This window comes from Ceratotherium simum, chromosome 27 (genome assembly GCF_057802395.1).
Source record: "Ceratotherium simum simum isolate JZ-2026a chromosome 27, ASM5780239v1, whole genome shotgun sequence".
NCBI lineage: Eukaryota > Metazoa > Chordata > Mammalia > Perissodactyla > Rhinocerotidae > Ceratotherium > Ceratotherium simum.
The window spans coordinates 2,826,871-2,844,900 of NC_141926.1; the positions used below are offsets into that span (position 1 = coordinate 2,826,871).

General features: G+C 43.8%; 1 protein-coding gene across 3 annotated transcripts in view; it reads right to left on the reverse strand.

The window, feature by feature from the left end:
- Positions 1–2,560: 2,560 nt before the first annotated feature.
- Positions 2,561–18,030, reverse strand: part of TRAPPC10 (trafficking protein particle complex subunit 10) — an 88,582-nt gene continuing 73,112 nt past the window's right edge. For 2 of the 3 annotated variants that reach the window (XM_087418006.1, XM_087418008.1), the window contains 6 exons: positions 14,087–14,187; positions 12,526–12,652; positions 11,277–11,447; positions 6,396–6,573; positions 4,353–4,547; positions 2,561–4,001 (listed from right to left, as the gene is read on the reverse strand). In XM_087418006.1, coding sequence (XP_087274132.1) covers positions 3,763–4,001; positions 4,353–4,547; positions 6,396–6,573; positions 11,277–11,447; positions 12,526–12,652; positions 14,087–14,187 — 1,011 coding nt within the window. In that variant the 3' untranslated portion in view covers positions 2,561–3,762. Of the gene's footprint in view, positions 4,002–4,352; positions 4,548–6,395; positions 6,574–10,297; positions 10,592–11,276; positions 11,448–12,525; positions 12,653–14,086; positions 14,188–18,030 lie in introns of those variants that run through there. The other variant, XM_087418007.1, reaches the window with a different exon arrangement.

Here is an 18,030-nt window from a genome sequence, read left to right on the forward strand (position 1 = left end):
TCCGGGGCAGACGCGGCCCCGCGCCACAGCGCCCCCCACGGCCCGGAGGAGCGGCGCCGCCCCAGCCCCCGGCCCCGCCCGAGCCCCGCCCCGCGGCGGAGTCTCGGCTCCGGCCACGCCCTCGCACCGCCCCGGGGCGGAGCCCCAGGCCGCTGGCCCCGCCCCCGCCCCTGCTCTGGCCGGGAGCCGCGCACGTGCGCCGGGGTTCAGGACTCTGGTCCTCACCAGCTTCGGCCAGGCTCGCTCTGCTACCCGGACGAACCGTTCACACACCAAGGAGGTGAGAAGGTACGAGACCCCGCTTACGTATTTAACAGCTCTGGATTATGAAAGGGGAATCGAAAAGAATGAGACTCGGAATAAGTTGAAAACTACACTTTTCCGAAGAGTTACTTTGTCAAACGTCAGGCTGGCAAATACGTCTACAAAAACCCTGAAAACTGTGAAGAATCAAATGTCTTGGTTCTGATGAGTTCTTGGGTAATGCATTATGAAAAAACCCCGAAAGCTCCCCCAAAAGTAAATAATCTGTGCTTAGAGTTAGGAAGAAAGATTAGGGGGAGAAAAACAAGAAAATTCTTTACCTTTACACACTCAATTTTCACACCCCACAGCAAAAGAAAGAAGTTCAAAACGGCAAAGTTTCTTCTTAAAATGTGTATTTTCAGAATTATAATGCTTACATTTTAAAGTCTTAATACAATGGTTTTAGTCTAACAATATATTACAGAATAATGTGAAGAATGACTTTCATAGTAAACCATGAAAATGGAATTAATACCTGCAATGTCAAAGTCACCAACTTGTCACCTTTTCCAGTCACAGAATCCCAGCAAATCGTATTAATGATGCTTTCAGGTCTTATAGGCTGACGTAGAGGATGAATAAATTTAGAGAAAGGAGCATTTTCATGAAAAATCAAATTTTAAAATCACATAGGACTTATTTTAAAGATCACAGTTGACAGTAAAACATTTAGATCAGCCTAGTTTGTTCTTTTATAAAAAGTAGTATAACTTTTCATTTTATATACACACCCGGAGTGTTTCTTTAATTTCCTTTTATAACAATCTTATTTTAAATACTAAAGAAAAATTGAATAGAAGCCTGTGTGTTTTTTCTTTACTAATATATACACACCCGGAGTGTTTGTTTAATTTCCTTTTATAACAATCTTATTTTAAATACTAAAGAAACATTGAATAGAAGCCTGTGTGTATTTTCTTTACCAACTCTTTATGGGATATCTATACTCATCAACTAAGACTAATATAGGAACCTGACCCACCACAGGCTGTGCTGACAATGGAACTGTAGGTAGAAGTCAGTTTCAGATTAAATATAACAATTTCCACATTAGCATCAAAAGTTATAATTTTTCCAATCATAGGAGACCCCATGAAATTCACCAAAATTATAACTTGTTTTCTTTTCCACTTGCTAGCATTTACATGTGCCACAGATATTGTGGCATGCCTGCACATTCTTTCTTCAGATGCACAGTCTATACCTGGCGCCACAGTCGTTTACCAGCTGCTACCTCTTTACAGCAGAGCCGGCTTGTCTCACACACACCAGCCAAAAAAATCCAACTACAGGCTTTCAGTTAAAAAAATGATTTGAAGTTTTAGGTAACATTCTTCTTTTGTGTAAAAATACAAAAAAACAAAAAAAAACAGACGCACCCATGTAACTTAGATTGTAAAAGATCTTTTGGGTAATTAGGGGGATAAATTTGATTTCATTCAATTTCCAGAAAATAAGAAACCACCATAAACATTGTGGATTTCGCCTTTATCTTTTCCCTCTAAAATATGTATGTAATTAGAGAATTTCATCCTGGGATTAGAACCCAGACACAGGAATCAGGAGACCATTGAATCCCATGCCCTTCCAGAAGGTGAGCGAGAAGCTACACTGCACATCCAGGAAGGGTTTTTCCCAGGCTGTGGGGCTGACCACATACATGGGTTAGAGGCTCTTCTGACAGAATCAAATCTCAAACATCTCTTCATCCACAGGGCTTGCCAGATCTGTAGGGCAATCATCAGTTTTTACAGTAAAACAGACTTATTTTAGAAACCCTAAACTATCGTTAGATTTGGAAGTTCTAATTTGCCTAACTAGTTGACCAAGTTTATTAGTTTTAAACTGTACATAAGGAAGATCAATTTCTGAAAAGTTCAAACAAATATTTATCTTCTTTACACATTTTTCCAATTCCTATAAATGAGAAAGACATGGGGGGAATCACACCACCTTTATTGTTGAACGAGTTAGAAGACAACACAAGGAAGAGTGCAGACACCTACTCTGTTCTGATTCTGAACTGTGCCTTCTGACCCCACGCCTCTTGAGCAGGCGACGAGCGGGGGCCAGGGGCGGCTGCAGGAGGCTCCTTCTTCTCTAAGGCTCACACGTCTGAGGTTATTCACATGAGGCCCCACCCTCTGCTGGACCTGACTACACTCGCTTGTATTAATGGGGACAAGTTCAATCCCAACCACACTTTCCCAGTGAATTAAGAGTTCTCTATTTCATATGTACAAAAATACATCGCTTTGGAGAGCTGGAAAAGGTTTAATACATACAACACTTATTTACAAGCTGTGACTTTCACACTAGTAAAAACAAACACACGTTTATTTTGTCCTTGATTTTTGGTGCAACTTATACATAAACATTACATCAGTTTGTACTTTTAAAAATAATAAATCAACCATATGTACAATCAAATTTACAACCAAAAGCAAATTAATCTATTGGTATGGTATGACTGCAATTTAGTGGACCAGCAGAAAATATTCCAAGACTTTCGTTAGACTAGAAATACACTGAGAGGACCCTTCTAATCTTTATTTAAACCTCTTAATCTCTAAGATTTAAGGTGCAAAAGAAAAATATTGATTACACACAGTTACAATTACAGGTAAAGACTAGGTTTAAAGGTGAGAGAAAAACAACACATTAACCCCCACATATATAATGATAATTAAAATAAATATATATTTAATTCCAAGTGCATATGATATTCCGTCAACATTATGGGAAAAAGGGTTCCAGAAACATTTAATCCTAAACTATTTCAATAGCAAGTTGTTCCTTATGCCCTCGTCTAGTCTTCTTCAAGTACCTTCACAATGGCTCCAGCGTGTGGAGGCTCCAGGCCTGCCCAATGGGACAGCCCAAGGCACAGAAGGGGTTATGTTCCCTCCCCACCCCACCCCTCACCCACCCACCTGCCCTACAAGGGTGTTATTCTAGAAAAGCACAACTAGATGATCTGGGGTAAAGGACTGTGTTTCACTCCTCAAGAGATTCACAAATCCACCTGGTCCAGAAATTGGGCAGCCGTGTGACCAGAAAGGCACACGCGTGTCACTAATAAGACGACAAAGCCTGCTCTGTCTACCTGAAAGACACACGGACTTCCACCAAGACCGGCAGACAGAGGCTGCTCCGGCGAGAGACACTCAGGGATCCTTCATGAGCAGGGAGTGACGGCAGGAAGTGGGGCTCTGGGCACACTGGGGGACACGAGGGAGATGAAAAAACGACAAGTAATCAGACACCACAGACAACAGAGAAATAACAATGTAACTCAGCTGACCAGCTGTACGCGGAAATTCTCTGACTCGTCCATGGCCAGGCAGAATCACCAAGTCCGGTTCGAGCGAGAATGTTACACTGGAGAACAAACGAGTCAGGATCCCTGCGGGTGCGCTCACACCAGTCCGGGGCATGTGTCCACCCAAGGCCTGGTCATGTGACACTGACTTCCAGAACATGGTCGTCCTTGCTGGGGATGACCAGGATCTGCGTGCCGGTGCTGGAGTTGAAGACCTGGCCGGGCGGCAGCGCCTGGAGCCGGGGCATGGGCAAGCCTTTGTGCTCGCTGCCGGTGGCTGAGTGCACGCTGGCCCTGCTCCTGAGGCTGCTGCTGTCCAGCTGGTCATCCACCTGCTTGTCCACCGACAGGCTGTCATTTTCTATCCAGCTGTCTGCAAAAAGCACAGCAAATGAGACACAGGCTGCACCAACGCCGACCCTGTACCCACCCCAGGAGGAGCAAGCCACCCCGAGCCGACCTTCAGTGCAGAAGAGTGTTAACCGAGGCAACCCCCCTAACGAGAACCCCGTGCACGGGTCGTCAGAGGATCCATCTTAAGAGCAGGGGCCTAAGACCTGGAACCCTGAGCAGGTTTTGGTATTAGATTCCGAAATTATCATCAGGCGCCGAAAACAAGCTGTTAAGCAGCAAGCCTGTTCCCTGCAACGTTGGTTTACCACCTCTCCGCACAGAGCTCTCGCCCCCAGCGCTGAGTGTCAGCTTCAGCTTCAAGCGTCCTTACCGGCGTCCAGTTGTGAGGAGTGCGCGGAACGGTGGGGGAGGTATTTAAACAGCCTGACGTCCGGAAGGGGGAGGTAACCCGCAAAGAGGGGCATCACTTCCATGTGGACTCTGTGAGTGGCCTGAGCGGCCACAGGCATGGAGATGACACCAGAACTTTTCCCACAGACTGCCCAGTTACTACTGTTGTCGACAACTGAAACAGAGGGAGACCACGGCGGTTACTCCAGAAAAGGACACAGGAAACAGACACCGGTGCAGTGCGGCTCACCAGGCTACTGAGCTCGCTGGGGCTGTGCCAGTGGCGGCTGCTCAGTCTGGGGTATTTTCTGATGTTTTCCTGAAAATGAATGGTGTGAGCCTGTCACTTCAAACAAGTTGCCAAGATATAATTTGAAACTCTGATAAAAAATTAGGATATGGAGGGGTCGGCCCGGTGGCTTAGTGGTTAAGTTCGCATGCTCCGCTTCAGCAGCCTGGGATTTGCAGCTTTGGATCCCAGCACAGACCTACACACTGCTCATCAAGGCATGCTGTGGCAGCGTCCCACATATAAAATAGAGGAAGATGGGCACAGATGTTAGCTCAGGGCCAATCTTCCTCACAAAAAAAAAAGAAATCAGAATTTGGGAGAACCTGCATTGCCACTGTGAACTTGACAGTGTCCCAGTACTCAAAGACTATTCTGATGAGTTCAGTGCAAGCTTCAAACAGATGTGAATTTATGATACTATGTAATGAAAGGTACTAACATTTGGAAAATCTGCATAACTCAGGAACCATGTTTCCCAAATGATCAATGCACGGTGTTACAAAATGATGCCCGTTGGCGCCGGCCAGTGGCATAGCAGTTAAGTTCGCAGGCTCTGCTTCGGTGGCCCAGGGTTCACAGGTTCGGGTCCCAGGTGTGGACCAACGCACTGCTTATCAAGCCATGCTGTGGCGGTGTCCCGTATAAAGTAGAGGCAGATGGGCACAGATGTTAGCCCAGGGCCAGTCTTCCTCAGCAAAAAGAGGAGGATTGGCATGGATGTTAGCTCAGGGCTGATCTTCCTCAAAGAAAAAGATGCCTGGGTACAAGATCCTTTAACAATGCAAGACAGATCAAAGGATTTAATGAAACTGAGTACAGAAAGTTCATTCATGTGATTTCAGATTCCATGTTGTAACAAGCCTGTGAAAGACTAGCTCTTGTCGAGTTCTGGTGTAGTATCAAAAAAGAATATCCACAGTTATCTGAAGGCTGTTAAAATATTCCTCCCTTTTCCAACTACATATCTATGCGAGACTGGAGTTTCTTCATGTACTTCAACCAACTCGATATATCACCACAGACACCTCCAGGCAGTGGATGGGGAAATTCAGTTACCTCCCAGGAAGCCAGACAGTACAGAGATTTGAAAGAATGCAAAACAACATCATGCTTCCTGCTATTTTTGTTTGTTCTAGAAAACAGTTCTTTTTCAAGAATACTATCATGTAATGGGTTTACCATTATTTTAACATAAATAAATATTTGGCTCCTCAATCGTTTTTAGCACATAAAGGGTCCTGACACCAAAACTGAGAACTGCTAGTGAAGCAGCCCAGGTCCTGGGGGAGGAGGGCTGTAAAGGGGTGTCTGGGAGGGATGAGGCAGGGTGGAGGAGCCCGGGCATGGGGGGTCGGCTGGGACCTGGGATGAAAGGAGGTTGAGGAAAGGGGCAGGAGCTGTGATCACACAACGCCTGGACTGCTAAGCAGTGGTGTCTGGACTTTGCCTCAGGAGTGATGGGAAGACCTGGAATCACAGGTAGGGAGGAAAGGGCTGCTGTCAGCTGTGTTCTCAGCACTGATGACACCTATTTGGAGAAGGACTCCTAATAACCACACTCCACATCCTGCAAGCCGAGGACCCCGTCACAAAATGAAACACTCCCGTGAGCTCTTTGAATTCCAGCACGTTCTCTCTTCAGACAAGGACACGGCACTTTGTGAAAGAGAGGGCATGATCCCTCAGGCACTGGATCAGACAACCATGGGGGAAACGAGCCGCCAGACCCACCTTCATACATAAGCTTGGTGGAGAAGTACTCGTCGGATTCCGTCAGGGCTTCGTCCTTGTCCACCTCCAAGAGGTCCGAGAGCCGTGTGATGGACACCTCCAGAGAGCAGAGCGAGCCCGTCTTACAGTGCTCCGTGCCCACAGGGGGCAGTATCTCAGCTTTCACATTATACAACGTCTGGGCAGGAAAGGGAGAGAACAAGACAAAGGAGATGAATACACAATCGGAAGAAACGCTCTTTTGGGCCAGCGTGGTGCTGCCCACAGACCTGAAAGAGAACAGAGGCGACAGCCACGCGGCTACTTCACCCCAGGTCAGCCAGAGGGCAACTGTGGCCTCCTCCCGTGACTGCCTGGGAGACAGTGCTTTCCGGGAGTCCTGCCTCCTTTTAACGCTGAACGTGTCAGGCATGCACAACAGGAGAAAGCACAGTGCCGTGCCTCTCCGTATGCCTGCCGCCCAGGATCCGGACTGTCAACACTGTGCTTCATCTGCTTCCTCTCTCTACTGTACATTCATTTATTTCCCTCAGGTAGGTTAAAGCAAATTCCAGACAACCTGTCCCTTTACCCCCATATACTTCAGTATGCATTACTAAAGAACATGGACTTTTTCTTACCAAAACACAACGCCGTGATCACAACTAGCAAAACTAACATTAATTCCTCAGTATCACCCAATATTAAGTCCATAACCAACTTTCTCCATAACGTTTCTTTCTCTATGCCCTATTTACCTGATAGTCACACCTATTCACACTTGCCCCACATTTTCTCACCACCCAGGACAAAAACCCCAAACCTGCCCAGGAGACAACGGGCTCACCCACCACGCTGCGGTTCCACTTTGGAGGCAAGCCCTCTTTCTTTTAGGACACTGTCTAGAGTCCAGCTCAGCTACCCCACGGTGCTGCTGCCCTGCCATCCACTTTGTTTGGCCAAGCAGCCTGCGGGTCCCTTACACTGACCCTGGCTGCTCATGCAAGCGCATGCCCCAGATACCAGCCACAGAGTCACAGCAAATGTAAGTCCCTGATATGACTTCCCCAACGGCCCTACTGATCAACAGCCTCCCAGCGCCTTCCCCCCATGTGCCCCTTAGATAAGACCCCCATGGGGCTTACCAAAACCCACTCTTGTGGTTTGAATTGACCAATCCAGCTCTAGGCTGGGAACCCCCAAGCACTCCAGCCACAAACCCTACAAAGGCAGGTGCCCCAGGGGGTCCTGCCTCTGTCTGCGCTCTGCCTTGACCTCCCCGTGTGGCCCCTCCAGGCATGCCGAGGACTTCCTCCAGGACTTGTGGGTAATACTTCTCTGTTTCAGTTTCTCGTGGTCTTTTGTTGAACCAGGCTCACCATCTAGCACCCTGTGCTCCACACACCAAGTGTTAATTACCAAAGTCATAACAGGTATATAAAGTAATTACAGTATAACTCGATTTAAAAGTGTTCTGTTGGTACTGTAAAACATTCAAAGAAAAAAGATCTCAGAATTTTAAAAAGCCTACTGCCAAGATAAAGTGTTTTTCTGGGAGCTAACCGGCTAAACGGTAGTCCTGGATGGGCCTTGCTCAGGGATTTCCCACCAAACACCCAGTTACATCTGTTTGGGGACGGGACAGACTTCTACCGATCTGAAGGGGGCCGCACCGGGATCTCACACAGCTCTCCGACTACAAGGGCGTCAAAGAGGCCTGCACGTGCGGACACAAGGGTGCACAATCCCTCGGACTGGAGCACAGAGACGCCTGTGTCCCGGGGGAACGAGGCAGAGGCATGCAGATGAAGGAACGCTGGGCAGAGGAGAATGGCAAGACTAGAGGCTGACTGACAAGCTTTCTGCTCCTGAGAAGCTCACGGTTGGAGCACACCCAGTCTGGAATGTTTCTGAGCCCAGCCAAGGAAGAGTGCGACTTTAGCTTAGAGCTTGGAAGGAAGCTCAGAGTGACGGAGGCGAGCATACTCCTCAGTGGTGTCCTGGAACACCGCTCTCTGGCTGCACACGAGACAGAGAAGAGTGGCTGAGGGGAAGCAGTGGACCAGAAGCCAGCAGGGAGGCGCCTCCCACATCTGACAGCCACTGCTGAGGCTGCAGATACAGCACCTAGAAATAAGCCTCTTGAGAAATAAACTCTAACATTTAAGGCCAACTGATTTTCAACACAGGTGCCAAGACCATCCAATGGGGAAACAACACTCTTTTCAACAAATGATGTAGGGACACCTGAATAGCCACATGGAAAGAATGAATTTGGACCCCACCTCTCACCATACACAAAAGTTAACTCAAAGTAGATCATAGAGTTGAATGTAAGAGCTAGGACTATGAAACTCTTAGAAAAAAACACAGGAGGAAATCGTTTTGACCTTGGGATAAACAATGATTTTTTTAGATCCAACACCAAAAGAACAAGGAATAAAAGAGATTCATAAGCTGGATTTTATCAACATTAAAAACTTCTGTGCTTCAAAGGACACCATCAAGAAAAGGAAAATACAACCCACAGGATGGGAGAAAATATTTGCAAATCATATATATGATAAGAGACTGGTATCTAGAATATATAAAGAAGTCTTACAACTCAATAATAAACAGACAACCCTATCAAAAAGTGGGCAAAGGATATGAACAGACATCTTTCCAAAGAAGATATACAAATGGCCAATAAGCACGTGAAACATGTTCAACATCATCAGCCGTTAGGAAAACGCAAAACAAAATCACCAGATACCAGTTCACACCCATTGGGATGGCTATAATCAAAAAGACAACAAAAACCAGTGTTGAAGAGAAGGTGGAAATCAGAACCCTCATATGTTGCCGGTGGGTATGTAAAGTGACATCTCTTGGAAAAACAGTTAAGCAGCTTCTCAAAAAGTTAAACACATGGGCCGGCCCGGTGGCGTAGTGGTTACGTTCGCGTGCTCTGCTTTGGCGGCCCAGGATTCGCCACTTCACTCATCAAGCTACACCACTCATCAAGCCATGCTGTGGCACCAATTCACATACAAAAATAGAGAAAGACTGGCACAGATGTTAGCACAGGGTTCCCATAAGACCCAGCAACTCCACCTAGGTATTCACCCCAGAGAACTGAATACATACATACACATAAAAACTTACACAAGGATTTTCATAGCATTATTATTCATAACAGCCAAAGTGGAAACAACCCAGATGTCCAGCCACTGATAAATGGAAAACAAAATGTGGTCTAGCCACACAATGGAATATTATTCATCTATAAAAAGGAACAAAGTCCTGACATATGCTACAAAACGAATGAACCTAGGAAACATTGCTAAGTGAAAGAAGCCAGGCACACATCACATGATCCCATGTATGTGAAATGTTTGGAACAGGCAAACCCATGGACAGCTACGCCTATGGATTGGTGGTTGCCTAGGGTGACAAGAGAAAAGAATGGGAGTGACTGTTCATGGGGCACAAGGTTTCTTTCTGGAATGATGAAAGTGTTCTCCAATAAGATTATGGTAATGGTTGCACAACTCTGTCAATATACTAAATTCATTGAACTGTACACTTCAAATGGGTGAACTTCATGGTATATAAATTGTATCTCAATAACGCTTTTTAAAAAAAAGTGGTATCTATGGGCCGGCCCCGTGGCTTAGCGGTTAAGTGAGCGCACTCCATTACTGGTGGGCCGGGGTTCGGATCCTGGGCGTGCACCGAGGCACTGCTTCTCCAGCCATGCTGAGGCCACGTCCCACATACAGCAACTAGAAGGATATGCGACTATGACATACAACTATCTACTGGGGCTTTGGGGGAAAAAAAGGAGGAAGATTGGCAATAGATGTTAGCTCAGAGCCAGTCTTCCTCAGCAAAAAGAGGAGGATTAACATGGATGTTAGCTCAGGGCTGATCTTCCTCACAAAAAAAAAAAAAAAAAAAGTGGTATCTATATTTCCGGTCTTCAGAATATCAGTTTTGAAAAGAGCAATCCACCAGATATTTTTCTCTAGCCTTTTACTCAGCTTGTACAGTTCTAAAGGAGAATTTTTTCCATACTCTTAATTTGAAGAGGAAGCAAAAGACAGAAAAGTAACAGTGAAAACTACTAAGTAGTCAACCATCTTCTGCAGTAGGCAAAGGAGATGAAATGTCTGCAGACTCTTTATCATATGAATGATTTCATGTTCAGCTGCTGTTAACACGTCACAAGGTATCTGTACGACAAAAAGATAAATTATGCTAGTGATTATGTCAACTCTAATTTAGCTAATAGGAGTGTTAAATAAAACAGGAGGGTCAAATTTCAGTGGGACAATTTCAGTAGTACAGAGAAGAAAAGGAAAACCACAAAATTGTGTATTTACAGTTTGGTTTACCTAACACAGAGTCCGATAATCCCACTAAAGAAAGAAAAAACACAACTGTATCTACTCACCTAGCTCAAGGCTACTTTTAGCTCCACACATAATGTGCAGGTGATAAAAAAATCTTCACAATATTGATTAAGTAAATTTCTATAATATTTTTTCTTTTAAAAAACTAGAGACATGTCTTTATAAAGTAGCCTCCCCGAGGAGTTGATCAAGAAGAAAGGACTCTGAGAAACAGTTCCAGGACACTACTAGGTTGAGTGAGGAAGACAAAAGGGAGAAGCCATAAGACATCTTGGGTCTTTATAGATTACAAGCATCTCAGAGCCGCTAGCAAGAGCGCACGAGTATGACACTTGAAAAGGACCTGGGGTGCTAAAATCCAGCCAGTTGATGACTTAACTATTTTCCTTGGTCTGTTGCTTTGTTATATTGAAAGATTCTATCTGATTTTGGGGGATTATAAAGGACACGTGCCCCTTTCATATTCCCAGTCCACACCCCCACCAAAAAACAGTACAATACATACAAAAAAATTTTCCACTTGAAATTCGTAAGTATACGGCTTTAAGGAGATAGACAGGCGTTCCTCAGAAGCTGGGGAGAATCCCACGGAGAACTGGCAATGCAGAGAGGGGGGTGGCTCCCGGGTCCACTTCAGCTCCCAGACGAAGAACACCGACTGCTTGCTGTAGATGTGCTGCAAAGAGAGGCAGCTGTCACTGTACATGCAGACGAAACAGACATTCCAGGTCAGAGACGCATTGCCTGCCAAGGGAACGTGTGTGTGCGAGGAGACGTCATCACGGAGCCCTGCTTCCTGAAACTCTTGGTGTGCTGCCCCGAGCTCCTGCATCCCCCACCACTGCCCTCGGCTCCTCCTGCCTGGCCTTGCCCCTCTACCCAAGAAGACTGCACAAAGTTGGTAAACAGGTTTTAATTTTTTATGATTCCGTAAGCTTCACAGCATAGGATATTATAAAAAAAGCATAAAGAATGTTTATTGGTATATAGCATCCCATACAATTCCAAAAGGAGAAATGTCATCAACCAATTAAAAAGGACATCTTTATATCCATGCCAATTACTTTGTATTCAACATTAAGTTAAATGAGGAACTGACACCACTCCCACCTCATGCATAAAGGCCACACCTACGAGCATGGTGACAGACTTGGGTAGCATTTGAAATGGACCAAAGGTTAGCTGGGTAAAATCCTTTCAAAATGCTCAAGATCAGATATCCATTAAGAAAACTTTTGTTCTAAACACTCAGCATTTATTGAAAACACATGTGACAAATGAACAGAAAAGCAAGGTCAGGACTTGGCCAGGCAGCATGAACGTGAACATGCCTCCTTTGCACAGCTACGCCCACACTGGGGAGTCCTTCCTGGGGCTCAGGCAGGCCCTGACTACAGGCAGAATGGGGCAGCCCCACCTCTACGGTGACGGTGTCCCTGCTGTCAACAGGCGACTAAGAATACGCTTGGAGTTATGTGAACCTGTGCACAGAGCAGGACAAGGTTAAGACTGAATTCTAAAAATACAAACATCAGTCTATTTCCTAATCCATCCGCTGTGCCACTCAGCCCACAAACTGAAATTCGAACATGCACGTCGTGGCGACAAAGCTGCGCTCTCAGAGCAGTCTTAAACGCGCGAGCGCTTCTTACTCATCGCCAGTGACACCACTCTCAACCTAAAATCACACGGTCATCCCCATCAACACGTGATGGGTGCTCCACGCTTACACTCCTGTTTCAGAAAACGGTTACCTGCTGGGATGTCGTGTTGAGTGGTATTAGCTGCAGGTCGGTACTACCACTGGTATCTACAAGTTTACTATCTGACAGCTGGAAGTCCAGTTCTGACAAATTCTGGACACAAACTTGAACATATTTCCTAAAGCAGAAAAACAAAAAATATGATTTTGACATTTAAGAACTTCATTAAATATAGTTTGGCTTTGTTAAGAAGACCCTCTCTGGGAAATTAAAAAAAGTGATACAGCAAAATAAGAACCATGTTACACATATTCCTACTTTCAACTTCACATGTAAAAGTGTCAGGAAAAAAAATCTTTCTAAACAATTTCTGAGGAAAAATGGATCAAAGAATATTCTGTTTCTGATACGGTATTCTTAAATGATTATAACTGACTTTCCTAAACATATATATAGTAGACTGCAATGAACTATGTAGGAAAGAGCAATGATTCCTGTTCATCATTAGAAGCGATGGGCACCCACTGAGAAATGCACTTTAATTTCTGTTACATGTAAAGAGGAGTTCTGAAAAGCCAGTCTTAAATACAGCAACTCAGGTGCTGGTTAGAACTGTCGATGTTTTTAACCATTAATGTCTACAGTTCCCTCACAGTAATTTGAAGGCAAAAAAACCTGCTATCATAATGTTCCAGTCTAAACACGGTCCTGACATTTTTGTTTCCAAAGTACCCAAACATCAACAATGGATGACAGCAAAAGGGGAATGTTACAATGAGAGGCCAGACTCCCCCTGAGCCCCGTGATCATCGTGAGCATCATCACTTCCGCTGGGACAACCAGACACTGTGTGTCCCCTGATGCAGTGACACATGAAGCACAGGACACCACCTTGAAACCTTCTTGTCCAAAGGCTGACTCTGAATCTAATCAAGCCTCTAGAGCAGTGGTTCTCAACTGGGGGCAATTTTGCCCCCCGAGGGGACCTTGGGCAATGTCTAGAGACATTCTGGTTGTCACACTGGGGGTGGGGAGGATGGGGAGTGCCACTCTCATAAAGAGGGAGGGCCAGGGGTGCTGGGAAACATGCTACAATGCGTAGGACAGCTCCCACAGCCCCTACAACAAAGGGTTATCTGACCCAAACCGTCAGCAGGGCCAAGGTTGAAAAACCCTGTTCTAGAGGTAACTAGCAGTTGACAGGGGAAGTTGACAGGGGAACTAGTTAAACAAAAATACAAGGAGGTGACCAAATCCAGAATGGTGAACTTTCTAGAGGACAACTGACCCAAGTTTGTCAATAAGTCAATAGCTTGAAAAACGGGGAGGAGGGATAAAAAGGGATCTCGTAATCCTGTGGGGACTTTGTCTGGATCCCACATCCCACAAACCAACTGTGCAACGTCATCTTTGAGACAGCCGGGGAAATCTGAATATGGACTAGGTGGTTGTAGGACACCAGGGAATTACTGTGAATTTTCACAGGTGGACGACGGCATCGTGGTTATGTAAGAAAACAAGCTCAGTGTCACCAAGGCCAGGCTGCGAACAGCAAGGGTCTCCGTGTAGGAGAGCTGGGACAGGAGCAGGGCCTGCAGTCCACGCCTCTTACCGTGTTCCAGCTGACAGCAGGGAGTGTCTGGTCCTGAAGGGTACGCTGAATGTCAGTGCGATGACAGTGGAGTAGATGGACCACGGACAATCGATGGAGACCTGTGGAGAAACAGAGGGATACACGTTCAGACCACTCACCTGAGAGGGAAAAATGGGTGAACTATTTTGTTTTTTAGTTTAAATAAATTGAATAATTAAAAACAAAAAGTGTATGCAGAAAAGCAGAAGGATAAAAGGCTAAGAAACACAGCCATCCCCTGCCCCTGGCAACTACCAATCCGTTCTCTGTATCTATGAGCTTGATAACACATATAAGTGAGATCACACAGTATTTATCTTTCACTGTCTGACTTATTTCACTTCACATAATGCCCCTGAAGTCCATCCATGCCGTAACAAATAGCACAATTTCCTTTTTTATGGCTGAATAATATTCCATTGTATATACACCACAATTTCTTTATCCATTCATCCATCAATGGCCACTTAGGTTGTTTCCATATCTTGGCTATTGTGAATAATGCTGGAATGAACGTGGGGGTGCATATGTCTTTTCAGGTTAGTGTTTTTGTTTTCTTCGGATAAACACCAAGTGGAGGGGCCAGCCTGGTGGCGCAAGTGGTTGGGTGCACGTGTTCCGCTGCAGCGGCCCGGGGTTCAGCAGTTCGGATCCCGGGCGCACACTGGTGCACCGCTTGTCGAGCCATGCTGTGGCGGTGTCCCATATAGAGTGGAGGACGATGGGAACAGATGTGGGCCCAGGGCCAGTCTTCCTCGGCAAAAAAGAGGAGGATTGGCATTGGATGTTAGCTCAGGGCTGGTCCTCCTCACTAAATAAATAAAATAAATAAATACCAAGAAGTGGAATTGCTGGATCATATGGTAGTTCTATTTTTAATTTTTTGAGGCCCCTCCATACTGTTTTCCATACTGGCACGCCAGTATACATTCCCACCAACAGTGCACAGGGTTCCCTGTTCTCCACATCCTCACCAACACTTGTTATTTCTTGTCTTTTTGATAATAGCCATTCTAACAGGTGTGAGGTGACATCTCATTGTGGTTTTGATTTGCATTTCCCTGATGATTAACGATGTTGAGCGCCTTGTCATGTACACACATGTCATGTTGGCCACTGTGTGTCTTCTTTGGAAAAATGTCCATTCAGATCTTCAGCCCACTCTTTAATCAGATATTTTTTCTTTGCTATTGAGCTGTATGAGTTCTTTATACATTTTGGATATTAGCCCCTTATCAGATTTATGATTTGTAAACATCTTCTCCCATTCAGTAGGTTGCCTTTTCATTTTGTTCATGGTTTCCTTTGCTGTGTAGAAGTTTTTAGTTTGACATAGTCCCATTTGTTTGTTTTTGCTTTTGGTTTTGGAGTCAGATTAAAAAAACCATCGCCAAGGCCTATGTCAAAGAGCTTACCACTTATGTTTTCTTCTAGGAGTTTTATCGTTTCAGGTCTTAAGTTCAAGTCTTTAATCTATTTTGAGTTAATTTTTGTGTATGGTGTAAGACAGTGGTCCAGTTTTCCCAATACCATTTATTGAAGAGACTGTCCTTCCCCCATTATATATTCTTGGCTCCTTTGTTATAAATTTATTGACCAAGTACGTGCAGGTTTATTTCTGGGCTCTCTATTCTATTCCATTGATCTATGTCCATTTTTATGTCAATACCATACTGTTTTAATTACTATAGCTTTGTAACATACAGTCACGTGTCACTTAACAACAGGCTGCATTCTGAGAAACGTGTCCTTAAGTGATTTTGTCAGTGGGCCAAAATCATAGAGTGTACTTACACAAACCTAGATGGTATAGCCTACTACACACCTAGGCTATATGGTACTAATCTTATGGGACCACCATTGTCTATGTGGTCCGTCATTGATCAAAATACCATTATGCAGCACATGACTGTGGTTTGAAATCAAGAAGCATGATGCCTCCAGCTTCGTTCTTCTTTCTCAAGATTGCTTTGGCTATTCAGGGCCTTTTGTGGTTCCATACAAATTTTAGGATTGTTTGTTCTATTTCTGGGAAAAATGCCTTTGGAATCTTGATAGGGATTGTATTGAATCTATATATTGTATTGGGTAATATGAAAGTTTTAATAATATTAATTCTTCTAACCCACGAACACAGAATATCTTTCCTTTTATTTGTGTCTTCTTCAATTTCTTTCATTAATGTCTTGTAGTTTTCAATATACAGGACTTTCACCTCCTTGGTTAAATTTGTTCCTAGATATTTTACTATTTTTGATGTAATTGTAAATGGGATTTCCTTAATTTCTCTGATAGTTCATTATTAGTGTATAGAAATGCAACAGACTTTTGTATATTGATTTTGTCCTGCAACTTTACTGAATTCATTTTTTACTTCTAGTAGTTTTTTGATGGACTATCTTTAGGGTTTTCTGTATATAATATCGGGTCATCAGCAAATAGTGAATTTTATTTCTTCCTTTCCAGTCTGGATGCCTTTTATTTCTTTTTCTTGTCTAATTGCTCTGGCTAGGACTTCAATACTATGTTGAATAAAAGTGGCAAGAGTGGACATCCTTGCCTTTTCCTGATCTTAGAGGAAAAGCTTTCAGCTTTTGACCGTTGAGTATGATGTTAGCTGTGAATTTGTCATATATGGCCTTTATGATGTCAACAGACATTCCCTCTATACCCACTTTGTTGAGAGTTTTTATTATAAATCGATATTGAATTTTGTCAAATGCTTTTTCTGCATCTATTGAGATGATCATATGATTTTTATCCTTCATTTTGTTAATGTAGTGCATCACACTGACTGATTTGCAGATGTTGAACCACCCTTCCATCCCTTGATCAAATCCCCCTTGATCATGGTGTATGATCCTTTTAATGTATTGGTGAATTTGGTTTGCTAATATTTTTTGAGGATTTTTGCACCTATGTTCACCAGAGATATTGGCCTGTAATTTTCTTTTCTGGTAGCATCCTTGTCTGATTTTGGTATCACGGTAATCCTGGCCTTGTAAATGAGTTTTGAAGAGTTCTCTCATCTTCTATTTTTTGGAAGCATCTCAGAAGGACTGGTATTAATTCTTCTTTTAACGTTGGATAGAATTCACCAGTGAAGCTGTCTGGTCTTGGACTTTTGTTTGTTGGGAGGTTTTTGATTTCTGATTCAATCTTACTTGTAAGCAGTCTGTTCAGATTTTCTATTTCATCACGATTCAGTCTTGGTAGGTTGTATGTTTCTAGGAGTTTATCCATTTGTTCTACATTGTCCAATTTGTTGGCATATAATTGTTCATAGTAGTCTCTTATGATCCTTTGTATTTCTGTGGTATCACCTGTAACATCTCCTCTTTCATTTCTGATTTTATTTGAGTCCTCTCTTTTTCCTTGGTGAGTCTTGCTAAAGGTTTGTCAATTTTATCTTCTCAAAGAACCAGCTCTTAGTTTCACTGATCTTTTCTATTGTCTTTTTAGCCTCTATTTCTGCTCTATTCTTTGTTATTTCCTTCCTTCTACTAACTTTGGGCTTCATTTGTTCTTCCTTTTCTAGTTCCTTGAGGTGTAATGTTAGGTTGTTTGAGACTTTTCTTGTTTCTTAAGGTAGGCCTTTATCCCTATGAACATCCCTCTTACTACTACTGCTTTTGCTGCATCCCACAAATTTTAGTATGTTACATTCCCATTTTCATTTGTTTCAAGGTACTTTTTTATTTCTCCTTTGACCCATTGGTTGTTCAGTAGCATGCTGTTTAACAAATATGTTAATATGTTTAACATATTTGTGAATTTTTCAGTTTTCTTCATGTAATTAATCTCTAGCTTCATACCACTGTGGTTGTAAAGGATGCTTGATATGATTTCAATCCTCTTAAATTTATTAAGACTTGTTTTGTGGCCTAACATATGATCTATCTTGGAAAATGTTCTTTGTGCAC